Source organism: Manduca sexta, chromosome 4, assembly GCF_014839805.1.
Source record: "Manduca sexta isolate Smith_Timp_Sample1 chromosome 4, JHU_Msex_v1.0, whole genome shotgun sequence".
NCBI lineage: Eukaryota > Metazoa > Arthropoda > Insecta > Lepidoptera > Sphingidae > Manduca > Manduca sexta.
The window spans coordinates 348,487-362,024 of NC_051118.1; the positions used below are offsets into that span (position 1 = coordinate 348,487).

At 37.2% G+C, this 13,538-nt stretch overlaps 1 protein-coding gene across 1 annotated transcript in view; it reads left to right on the forward strand.

Moving 5' to 3' along the window:
- Positions 1-11,368, forward strand: part of LOC115445894 — a 24,097-nt gene extending 12,729 nt beyond the window's left edge. Inside the window, exons 4-5 of the mRNA XM_037442048.1 lie at positions 9,310-9,389; positions 11,293-11,368. Of these exons, the coding sequence (XP_037297945.1) occupies positions 9,310-9,389; positions 11,293-11,338 (126 nt within the window). The 3' untranslated portion in view covers positions 11,339-11,368. The remainder of the gene's footprint in view (positions 1-9,309; positions 9,390-11,292) is intronic.
- Positions 11,369-13,538: the final 2,170 nt, after the last annotated feature.

Consider the following 13,538-nt stretch of genomic DNA (forward strand, 5'->3'; position numbering starts at 1 on the left):
TATATTTTGTGAATTATCCTTGCTTTTGATGAAGGAAAACATCGCGAGGAAAACTTGCATACCTGAGATTCTCTATATATGAATTTTGAGGGTGTGTGAAATCGACCAACCCGCACTTGGCCAGCGTGGTGGACTAAGGCCTAATACCTTCAGCAGTAGAAAAGGCCCGTGCTCAAAGAGGATAGTACCTACTTATATAATACAGGGCTGATATTATTAATATATATATACGTTCAGACATTTATTATTTTCGTTCATCCTTTGTGGCTCGGCAAGATCAATTTCTTAACCAATACAAAATTGTTTATTTCTTTTTAAAGAAAATCTTGTTTCATCGTTAAATTGGCTTATTATTTTTCAGCACACACGAACTCTACGTTAGTTTATAATCTTATATTTATTTGGGAACTGAGGTAAGATAGCGCTTTAAGTATACTGGTGATAGGTCTTTCATATGTGCAGAGTCCGTCTGTATAATTACCACTGCAATGTCTATTTCTGCCGCTAAGAGCAGTGTAAGTCACTGTTGTGCTCGGTTTGAAGGACATTGTAGCCAGTGTAACACTGGACATGAGACTTAACATTTCATGTGTCAGGTTGGAGAGCGCGGTGGAATACCAAAAATACTTAGTAATTCAAGGTTTGGATGGTATTCCTACTGTTTATGTGCGGTCGTATCGCTTGCCATCAGGCGAACGGCAAGTTCGTCTCTTCATTCAAAGTAATAAAAATATTGATGCTATTAAAGGCCTCGGTGGCGTAGTTGTTTTACGGTATGACTGCAGTCATGAGGTCTCGGGTTCGATCGCCGGGTCGGGTGGCATCACTGTCTACCTCTTCAGGAATAAAAAGTGAGTGTGTGTGTGATATTAATTATTATTTATATCATATCCTACGAATATTATTGTTTATCGCTCGCTTTAACGGTGAAGGAAAAACCATAAGAGTTACCAAAAAGACGCAAAGTAACAGTAAATTTGACTGTTATATCAATGAAAAACTATATGTGGAGTGTGACGTAACTCCAATCTAGCCAAAAATATTGGACATAGCTATTATTGAATCACTTTGGCAACAACTTTCACGTTTGTTACTGGACAATCGCTCTATTTACTTGCGCATTCGATTGAAATTACAATGCACTATGTCTGTGTGACGTCATATCACTGGAGCTGTATTGTACATTAGGCAGTACGTACAAGACTACAAAGCTAGTATATAAATTGTTAGTGTACGTGAGTTAAACACAGCGGTCGGTTGCTAACTAGTTTATTGATTCAAACATCCTACCCATAATTACAGTACATCGATGTAGACTAATACAGTACATAAATAAATGTAAAACGCTCTTTTTACAGTAAACATTATATTAGCAAAATAATTACAGAATACAATTTTAGACATTCTTTTGACAACGTCCAGCCAGAGAATAATAATCGAATAGTCGCCGCGTGACATATCTTCTCTTCTGCCAGCCTGCCCGCGCAGCCGAATACTTCCGGAAACGCCCGATGTCATCGGCTAGGATAGCGGCGCGTAACATCGGCCATCCTGCAAAGTGAATACCAAAGGTATTCACAAACATAAATTTGAGAAGCAGAACTGAATCGGATACTTATATTTTAAACATTTTTACCAGTAAATCACTAACTATTTCTGATCGATTAACTCTTTAATAAACCAATCAAGTCTTGCGTATCCACAATATCCAACAACTTATCCATTTTGCAATTAACTTTCACGCTATATGTGTATATAATTTATTTTTCGTTAGTACCTAAACCCCGTTTCCTTACTTCATTCCCAGCAACCAAAGACCTTCATTCTATTTATCCAAGTTTACATACAGTTAATGCTGAATACTAGTAGCAATCATAGAATGCTGAGAACCAAACTTAAGTTTAAAATAACACCCAGAACAATTAAACCTTTCAAAGCAAAACCTCCAATTAGTAAGACAGCAGCAAATGAAAAGGAATGAGAAGCACAACTAAAGAACTCCATAGAAGTCGCAAAGGAAGTTAACACACAAGATAATAAAACACACAATAAGGACTTATCAGCACACGATTCATACATATAAATAAGCATACGCAACATATACCAACTCAATCAAATCAATTAATCAAATGGTTTACGAGTAACACAGCATAAAGGCAAGAAGCGTTAGAAAAGTCATAACTGAAATTAATAAAATATTTAAAACTAACATGCGGAAGATTGCCATGCTTCCAGATTATAAACACAGAAAAATGCATTCAAACGGCCAGAGGCATTAAGAAAAAAGACGGGAAAATACAGACAGCGAAAAGAGATTAGATCCCCAGCATAAAGGATAAAAACGGCATAATAGAAACCACAATACGAGAGTCTCTATCAAAGCTACTTAATATATCCAAGAATTATACACATGCAGAAATACTACAGAAACAACAGATCCGACCATTAAAGAACCGGTACCGGAGACAATCTCTGAAACATAAAAGTAGTCAAATAAAACTCCAGGTGCAGAGAACATCAGCAATGAACTTCTCATCGAGAACAGGGACATTATTAACACCTACACTCACATAGTTATTGACTGAGGTCTTAAGAATAAATTAATTTCAAGTCAGTGGACAACAATTACTATTATACGACTACACAAGAAGATTGAAAAGAACATTTTTTTATTACTAGCTCTTCTAACCTAATCGATAACATAAGATGTACAGACTCCAAATTAAGAACGGATACATTAGCAACAGAACTGGGTGCACGACTTTCGAGAAGTGAACTCTACATGCAATAAAAGTAAATTAGGAAACAAGTTACATTGTGTTTGAATTAGTAATAACGAATTAGTTGAAGTCACAAATTAGGGACAGAATTTATTATTCCAAGTTTCTTAATCTGAGGTACTTTACCGCTAAAATACAAATTTCTTGAAGCATATTATTGTGGACTGATACATTCGCCACAAAGGCAAGTGATGACTATAATTGATTCGCCGTGTTGGCAAGTTGAAAGTCACTCTGTTATGGAGACGGTTGCCAGAACGAGAATCAGCAAAATTAAGTTTCATTAACAAAACAGAGTTATCAATGTCAACGTTAACCCATTTTTGTAAAATAAAAAAAATGATATCTGCCATCTCGCGTCTTTATTCAAGAAAACTGATTTTAAATTGAGCAAGTCTAGATTCGTAGCTTTGTAAACTGTGGCAGTGGTTATTCACGTGTGAAAAATGATACAGAAACTGCTTCTGGGCTCTCATACCAATCTCTGAATATGTTCGATGAATGACGGACTCCAGAGAGCATAGCAACATTCAAGATCAAATCGGACGAAACAACTAAAAATACGACAGAGATCTCGGGATCTTCAAAACTTTCGTTTGTTATAACAGAAAACCAATTGAAAGCGCAGTCTACCCCGTAACTATGAGTCGAATAGTCAGTTAAGCCACGCGTGTCAAGACACTTCCTAAATGGGATATTATTTAAAATATAAGAAACACTAAGAAGACTATAAATCTTAACAGTTTGAATAAATAACTATAGGTCTACAACTTGATGTCAAATATCTATAAAGTCCTCGCTAAAGTGGTTCTATATCGCAGGCATAACCAAGACACTGGACCAGATTCAACTAAGAGAACCAGCAGACTTAACCGTTACCCCAGTGTTTATAAAAACTGTCACTGGCGATCGAAGCCGATGTGGAGACATGTGATTTACAATTACACTACTCAAGTACAGCGTTAGCTACACTTGTATGTTCCGCTTATATAAACAACCAGCACAGAGAGAACATGGCCAACATGGAATAAAACAACTACAGCAATTTTCATATGCATTACATAATGTTGGCAACTCATCGGAACCAGGATTTGTACATAATTTTCGGTAATGACAATTTTACATTCCGTAAATTGGGCTCCGTAAATAGTATCGATACTGAAGCACACATCCGTCGCTACTTCTAACGAATATGTTTCAACTTTTTTAATTATTATAACACTACCTGTAATTTCTCGCCATATAATTACATATATACAAAATGACAATAACTGAACTCTAAACATACTTTTTAACTATTTGATTAAAACATCAGCTTCTAATGACCCACTAAAATCAGAAGACATCCATCTCTGAAGTATCATCATGACATGAATTCCTTGTGCATGTCTGCTCGATAAAACCACGGTTAAAATATTTCTACAACTCAACAGGTTAACTGAAAATAACTTATCATAAGCATTATAATAGATGTCAGTCGTAAGGTTTTATCTGATATTTTACTTTTTTTTTTCATAATGTTATTACCAACAATAAACCACCACCACCACCATGGTACACTTCAAAATTGCAAGAATACTCAAAGACAAATACAAATGTAAAATGTTTTTGCAATCTCAGATTACCATTCCCACTGTTTATCAAAAAATTGAGCGAAGATTAACCAACCAAGCTGAGTGTTACAGCTAGTACGGCAACACAATCCAGTATACCATTTCAGAGTCACCATATTGTACCTTTATTCATTCGCAGAAATATTGCTCACATATTGTACCTTATTAATATACTTAGAGAGCATCAATTGTTCAGAGCCATTGGGTAAGTGCTATGTAAGAATACCAAACATTTCAATTAATAAGCCAGTGCTTTTCAATTTATCCAGAGTCCAAGTACAGACAGAATAGTTTTTTTTTATCATGCTCCAAACCAGATCAGTGAGGGTATCTGGAACAGAAGATATGTATGTTATATTATATTATTATATTACATTTCTAAACAACAACGTTTGCTCTGTCTTATTTTCTTTACTCTGTTTTCCTAAATTGCATTTATACATCAACACAGTTGACTGGATTTTGGAACCTCGTATACCACAAATCACATAATATTGTACTCCTGCCGTATATTGTAGCTTAATCTCTTTATGTCAGACTGTAAGCTTTCCATGTAAGATTAATGAATTCACAGATATTATATATAGTTTATAATTAAATATAAACACTAAACCAGAAACAGAACTAGAAAAACAGAAAAGAAATTAAGTAAAACAGAATTAATGAAGCAGATCAGTAAAATAAAGCAGTCAAATCAGACAGAGTATGTTCTGACGTAGTGTTACCAGGTGTCTCGATGTGCGCGGAATATCCCGGTTATCAGAGTTCTGGAGACGCGTCCCGATTTGCGACTGATTGGGACATTAAATGTCCCGAAAATCAATAAATTTATCAAAAGACATTATTATCAAAAAATAAACAACACATCACATCACTAGCCCTGTAGGTATAGTTTTATTTTGTTCTGTTGTTTAGAGACACGACTGTACCGTGATCTATGATTCGATGTTAAAACAGAAATTGCAATGAAAACCAACATTAGCATGACCTGCAGTATTTTTTTGCGTTTCGACCTTCAACCTGGATCCCGATTTGTTTTACCTGTTGCCCGATTTCAAACAAATAGGACCTAGTAACACTAATCAGAATGCTCATGGCTACAGACGGAATATGATCAGAAGGCTCATGGCCACAGACAGAATATGATCAGAATGCTCATGACTACAGACAGAATATGATCAGAATGCTCATGGTTACAGACAGAATATGACCAGAATGGTCATTGCTACAGACAGAATATGATCAAAATGGTCACGGCTGCAGATAGAATATTATCAAAAGGCTCACGGCCACAGACAGATCAGATTAAATAAAATAAACAGTTACGCACGTTCGCATTGTCAGCCTGAAGTGTTGCACCACTAATTTGACTTCACATGACTCCAGTCATTCCTGTCTCCAATGATTTAGTTTCTAAGAAAACACCCTCTCTAGTGAGCCAAGCAGCAGGCATAACGAAGTTTTTGTTATGAATGTCGTTAATCGTACTAATGTGCAGACATCAATTCCATATGCATTCCCAACATATTTACTTCAACAGACGTAGACGTTGCCATGGTAACTAAAAATCTGAGAATCTGGTAATTTTAATTTTGGCATTCAATGATTCATCACAGATTTATTCCGATAGTTCTCTTCACATTCGAATTCAATGTAACTTCAAATTATCATTTGTATAATCCCACTTCTGAATGTAAAACGCTCTTTTTACAGTAAACATTATATTAGCAAAATAATTACAGAATACAATTTTAGACATTTTTTGACAACGTCCAGCCAGAGAGAATAATAATCGAATAGTCGCCGCGTGAGATATCTTCTCTTCTGCCAGCCTGCCCGCGCAGCCGAATACTTCCGGAAACGCCCGATGTCATCGGCTAGGATAGCGGCGCGTAACATAAATATTCATTTCTACTGTATTATCCAACCCTCTAATACTGCTATTTTACAATAGCAGTATAATCTGCTCTAATACTGCTATCGTAAAGCCGCAATGAATCAGCTACAAGAAATATTATTATCAATTTACCTCTATGCTATTTTTGTCCGGCCCGTATGAGTGCAGTTGAATCACTAGCAATCTTCGCGCTTGTTACTGGATAATTGACCTATTTACTTTCGCATTCGATCGAAATTACAATGCACTATGTGTGTGTGACGTCACATCACTTGAGTTGTATTGTACATTAGGCGAGTGCGTACAAGACTCGTTAGCTCAGTAGGTAAGAGCGCCGATATAAACATACGCTTGACCATCGGAGGGCGGAGGTTCAAATCCTTCACGAGTCAGTCTTTTTCATACCTCATACAATGACCCTTGGTCTGCACAATGTTAACTGTAACTCGAGTTAGGTTCCAAAAACTCAGAAAAGTTTGTTTTGGTTTAACATTATTTACAATTTGAATTACAAAGCATCAGGCAGGCGGCCGGTCGGTAAAGCTGATCGGGATAGCAACACGCGTGTCATTTGTTTTTCTAAGTATTGTCGCACTAAACTATAAATTCAGAACGGAATATTGATAAAAATGAGTGTCAGTCTCATAAGAATGTGATCTTGTAGCTGCATTGGGTAGTCGTCCTTATTGCCTTGTGTCAAAAGCTATTATGCATAATACGGGTATGGTTTAATATTTACCAAGAGTTGCGGCTTTGCCCGCGTGAAAAAGCTATCCCGCTGCAAAAGTTTCAGAAACACTATATACCCATTAATTGCCCAACTATTTTAAAAAATAAATTAAATGTTGTAATATGCCCTGAATCCCTGTGACAATACATAGCGCTAAAGGTATGATACCAATGCCATATATTTAAAAAAATGTGATAGAAAGTTCCATTATGTGTTAATCCAGGACATGGTCTGTTTGTGTAAAATTTAATTCAAATCCGTCAAGCTGTAAATGCGTTTACTTTCAACAATCATTTAATGTCACAAAAATGACTTAGTTGCAGTTCAGTCATGAAGTTGTCGGTGTGATACCCGCGTGCCTCGGAAAGCACGTGAAGCCGTTGGTCCTGCGCCTGATCTCTCCGATCATATCGGATCGCCGTCTCACCGAACTATGAGAGTGAAGGAACAGAGAGTGCTTGTGTATTGCGCACACACTTGTGCACTATAATATCTCCTGCGTGGCTGATTTCCGTTGATATTGGCCTCCGTGACCAAATTCGTCTTTGAGGGATTCATTCATTCATTTCGGCATGTATGTTGGGGCTCATCGCTGGTAACAAGAGACGAGTCTATAATTGCTATTTACTGAATACTTTTCAGTGCTAACACAAAGCATAAATTCCCGATATCACTTTTCCCAACCTGGGTTTCGAAGCCGAGACCTTAGCACACCAATAAAAACGCCACCGAGACGATCAGCTTGATATTACAATAACGCTTTAATCTGATATGATAGAACATTTATTTTTGGGTGAGGAACATAATTTCGTACACGCTGAATCATTCCGATAGCATCTGTTACCGAATAATCGACCTATTTGCTCGTGCATTCGATTGAAATTACAACGCAGTATGTTTGCATGACGTCATACCACTGGAGCTGTATTGTATATTAGTCGCCTATGTTCAAGACTCGTTAGCTCAGTAGGTAAGAGCGCCGATATAAACATTTGCTTGATCATCGGAGGGCGGAGGTTCAAATCCTTCACGAGTCAGTCTTTTTTCCTTTGTATTAGCACAATCCCTGAAAACTTTTTAGTGTAAATAACACGAAATAACTCTGCATTGATGTTCAAAGGGAAACATTTCTTTGTACAACTAGTAGTTTCGGAAGAACGTCCCTGGGCAGACAAAACCATTCCCGCTACAAAATTCCAAAATCACTGATCGATCCATAGCGCCATGTGACATCAGCGCCATCAACCTAAAAGCCAGATTCTAAATTATATTTTCCACGCGAACAAATTACCAGGGACAAAGTAGGCCCCATGTCAATTGTCAATCGAGGAAATGTCGTATCCGAGTGCTCAAATTCATCCAAATCGATTCAGTAGTTATTGCGTTTACTTCTAGAAAATATCCGAACATTTTCACAATTATTAGCATTGATAATATTAAGAAGCAGCGGCGAGGAGTCCATATTAGTTTCCTGGCTTCACTTTATGCAGTATATAATTACCATTAGATTGTAGGTCGATTATTTTATTGCTTTGAATGTTTGAATGACGAGACGAACTTGCGGTTGGCCTGATGATAAGCGATACGACCGCCCAAAAACAGAAACACCATCTAATACTTTGAATTGCAAAGTATTGTTTGGTATTCCCCTGCGCTCGCCATCCTGAGACATGAGATGTTACGTCTTATTACGTCCAGTAGTTACACTTGCTACAATGTCCTTCTAACCGGAACACAACAGTGACTACACACTGCTACTTTGCGGCAGAAATAGACATTGCGGTGTTACGTACCCAGGCGGATTCTCACATAAGAGGGATCTACAACCAGTAAAAATATACACACATTATTAATACATTTTAGTACCTATATGTTATGTCGGGTTTCCTTTTGGCAAATTTTACCCTTTACTCATGAAGTGGCGATAGCCTAGTTGGTTGTGGAACGGACTGCCGAGACGAACGTCCGCAGGTTCAAATCCCAAGGGCACACACCTCTGACTTTTCTAAAAAAAATTATGTGTATTCTTTGTGAATTATCGCTTGCTTTAACGGTGAAGGAAAACACCGTGAGCAAACCTTCATACCTGAGAAAGTTCTCTATAGGAATTTTGAGGGTGAAGTCTACCAACCCGCACTAGGCCAGCATGGTGGATTAAGGCCTAATCCGTCTCAGTAGTAGAGGAGGCCCGTGCCCAACAGTGGGACAGTATATAATACAGGGCTGATGATGATGATAATGATGACCCTTTACTGGTAAGAAGTTAGATAATACTGTTTTATATTTCAGAGCCGGGTGCCAAGTATTCAGCAACACAGTTCAACAAGCAGCACTAAGAGGAGATCCCTGAGACGGCTCATGAAGAAGAGGTTCTATTCTATCTATTAATTTCTTGCAATGAAATGCGTTTCCAATAAAGCGAAGCGGATGCTAGGTAACTGAACTGTATGCGTGTGGTGAAAAATAAAACTGGAGAGTGTCCAGTATTTAAGCCGTTTATTCGCAAACTAAAACTGAGCACTATCTTATAATCAGTGGGGCAGTAGAATATGAATCTACCCGCATTGTTACAATAACAATTAAATTACCAACCTACATTACACTTACTTTTAAAAATACACAGTATACAGACTCATTTCGTTATTGCGTTACTAAATGAAACTACTCACTCGTCTTCACCTTTGCTGACATTTTGTTAAAAATCATCCATGAATAACTAATATATTCACCAAAAATCTTGGTTTAGTATTAAGATTTTTTTAAAGTTTTGTAGTTTAATGCGAATATGGCGTGTGCCTGAGTGTGTTTCTGATTGAAAGTATGATGTTGCCGCTGCGACGAATTCTCTTAGAGAAGTAGTGGTGTAAGGGCGCGTAAAATTAAAATTCCTTTTATTAATATTTATTTTGTTCGAAACTTGAACTTATTTATATTACATCTACGGCTCAAGTAACTTATTGTAAAGTGTTATTTTCAAGTAGATAATTATGTGGTTTCATTTAGTAACGCGATGTCAAAATGACCCTGTATTAAAAACTTTAGGTCGAAGGTGTTAAAACACGTTTTATTTTTACGTTTCGTGCGGCAAATGAGATTGTCCACGACCCGAGAAATATTTCTCTACATTTTATTTGCTCTATTGTTGATTACTTTAAAATATTTATTTTGCTGGTGGGAGAATATATTCTATATCCGCCCGGATAGCGACCACCGTACACAAGTTGTTTAAGCCCGCCATAGTGGCCCAAGTAAATGTGTCGTGTTCCGGGATCAGTCTGTGTATATCCGGTCCCAACAGGCCGGCATAATTGTGTCGACTGTCGAGGGGTAATCATCTCTCGTCAGCCGACATTCTATTGGACCCCACTCCACTTACCATCAGATGCAGTGGGATCAATTTGTCTCGTTTCCGTTTACCTGGCTACACCCATAACTAGTTCCGCATTTCTTCGGTTCGGTCTTCTTGGGCAGTGGCGTATTTACATGTAAAAACTATAAACTTAGCGGAGTTAGCCATATTCCTTAAAAAGTGGCATACCGGCTACTAAAGTATGTACTGTAGTACTAAAGAATATTGCAGCAGAACTAAGGTGAACTAACTAAAAAAGATGATTTGTGGGAAACCAAATAAAAAAGATTTGAAAAGAATATGATTGGGCGGTCGCGACGAAAGTGAGAATATGTTTCTATTTTATATTTTTGTCTCTTTCTCGTCATAGGGTTATAGAGCATGGTTTGGAATCTTACAATAAACCATCTGGTTTATTTAACAAAATCAGAAAAAAAATTGAATTACGTCGCTTATTCTAAGGATGCGATATATAAATAATGCTATAGTATCCACCATGAATAGGATTGCCACATTTTTTTGCAGTCTGTAAGGGACAAATTCCTGAATGCGCAAAAAATACGGGGTTTTAGTTTTTTACCCGGGATAAATAAGAAACAAAATTATTTTGTGTATTTTTAATTTTTTTTATATTTTTCATAGGATCTAGTCAGTTTTAACATATTTGTAACAATCAATACAATTATAATCGTAATTAAAAATAGGTACCAACTCACTTTTTGTTAAATTTATTAAAAATCGAGTCGTATTGATATGTATGCGAAAATGCGAACGTTGCATGCGTGAGTACTTATCAATCGTAGATCGATCGATTTACGGGACAGAGACGGTCCCGTCGGGACATTTTAAAATGTGTAAAATACGGGACGTCTCGATGACTACGGGACGTTTGGCAACGCTAACCATGACTGAATTTCTTTCAGCTCCGCCATTCTACGCTCCGCCCCACCGCGCTACAGTGGATATTAAACACACCCTAATAAACTGATTGATTCATAACTGCCTTATTATTTCTTAAAAAATATTGACCCCCTTATTCATAGACGTTATTTAACTAAGCTCCTTCTTTGCTGTGATCACAAGTCTGTTTCTCAGTGCTGACGGCATGGCAATCTTCCCAGTGCGTAGACACAGGTCCGTTGTGATTGGCTAATATTGAGATACAACTTGAACCTAGTTGGCTGTCAGATAAACAAAGCTGAACAAACAGCAAGCTGTCAGATAAACAAAGCTGAGGAACAGACTTGTTGTCACAGCATTGCTCCGTCCTTATAGAGCAAGAGCCCGTGAACCCCAGACCTTCGTTATTTTATAAAAGCTGAACGTTTGTCAGCGCATGCTCCCAACACAGGTAACAACGATGGGCCATTATGAAGTTTGGGCTACAGTGGCTTTGGCAGGTACACGGTACTAAAGGTGTGTACTCTTCTTACACTAAATATTATATAAGCAAAATAATTACAAAAAACAATTTGACATTTTTTGACTACGTGCAACCATGCAACCAGAGAGAATCAATAGAATAGTCGCCGCGTGACATATCTTCTCTTCTGCCAGCCTGCCCGCGCAGCCGAATACTTCCGGAAACGCCCGATGTCATCGACTAGGATAGCGGCGCGTAACACTAGTTTAAAGGATACGTAGTTTAAAGGATACGTTCTACCGATTGTTGGAATCGTCGATTTAAATTGATATTTGTATAAAGAAAGTAATAAGTTGAGAATTGCAATCGACTTAAAATTTATTAGTGAATTGACAAGATTTTTTTTACATTTCCATTTGTTTAAATGTAATATATTAGACGTTGAATAGCCATTACGCAAGTTTCTTCTCTAAAAAGTTTAATTGATTTATTATGGCTGCAACACTGAGGAACTGTGAAGATCATTCCAGAATGCGCAGGAGTATGCTAAGAAAGATCTTTATAAATGAACACTACTGATGATTAACAACTAGTTTCTTCAATGACTGTTAATGTTTCCGCTATAATGATGTTAACTTTTTTAGTATCATATTTGAGCGCAATAATGGGTTAGCAGTTGAATCTCTTCATATTTGGACCATTGAGGTATATTCTATAAACACGAACATCCATATAAACTATTTGTTCAAAATCTGAACTAAAATAGCAACCAAAACGTCACTGTTATAATCTATTTATTCACTTGAACAAGTTTTTATTAATTTGACTAACATTTTTTATTCACATCCAGATCTACACTGAGACTCGAGTTCTTATATTATTAGCGCCACTCCGTACATAACCACACGCTGTCAATATTGAAATCATATTAAAGTCGGGTGTATGGATTGCAGTACAGTTGAGTTGAACTGGCGTATGGAACGCCAGATTTAGTACGTAGTACATATATATCGATATTATACGTATAGTCTCTTATAGAAAAATGACCTGTCACAATGATCAGAGGCGGCTTTACCTATTGTGCAGTGTGTGCGCTGCACACTGGCACAGTAGGTATGTTAGGGAGTGCCGAGCGCCGCTGGCGCCTGCGCCCGCGCTAAGTCCGGCGAGCGGCTTCTTTACTTTACACAATAACTTTTGATTTAATATTATCAAATTTATGTGGAAGGTTTTTAAATTAGCAAAGAAAGAATCTTATCATTTCACCTAATAAATAGGTAATGATACTGTATTGTTCAAATAATGTGTTTTTTATATTTCAACTAGCTGACCCGATATCTACGTTGTCCCGTCTTAACTATGAATTTGCAGCGCGCGTTCTGTCAATCGCTGACAGTTATGTATTTCAAACAATTGACAGTTATATAAAATTAATATTTTCGTTAAGTTTTCTTAAATTTTCTAATTTTCCGCGCAATTTTTTGATTTTTTCTTTCATTAACTTCTCCCGACAATAACAAACACAACAAAAAAAATAATTGTGAAATCGGTCCAGCCGTTTACGCGTGATGGCGTGACCAAGGGAAATAGGGATTCATTTAATGTATGTATAGATTACATTGTCTCCTACGGGGCGTCAAGGAATTTCTTGCACACGGACGGCACATAAGCTAAAGCCGCCTCTGACAACGATACATTGTCTACCTACAGGCTCTTGTTTATGACTCGCCGAATGAACCCCATACGGGTCGGATTGTAACATTTTTTATAGGTTTTATACTGCAGAAGTATGCGACTTAAACAAGG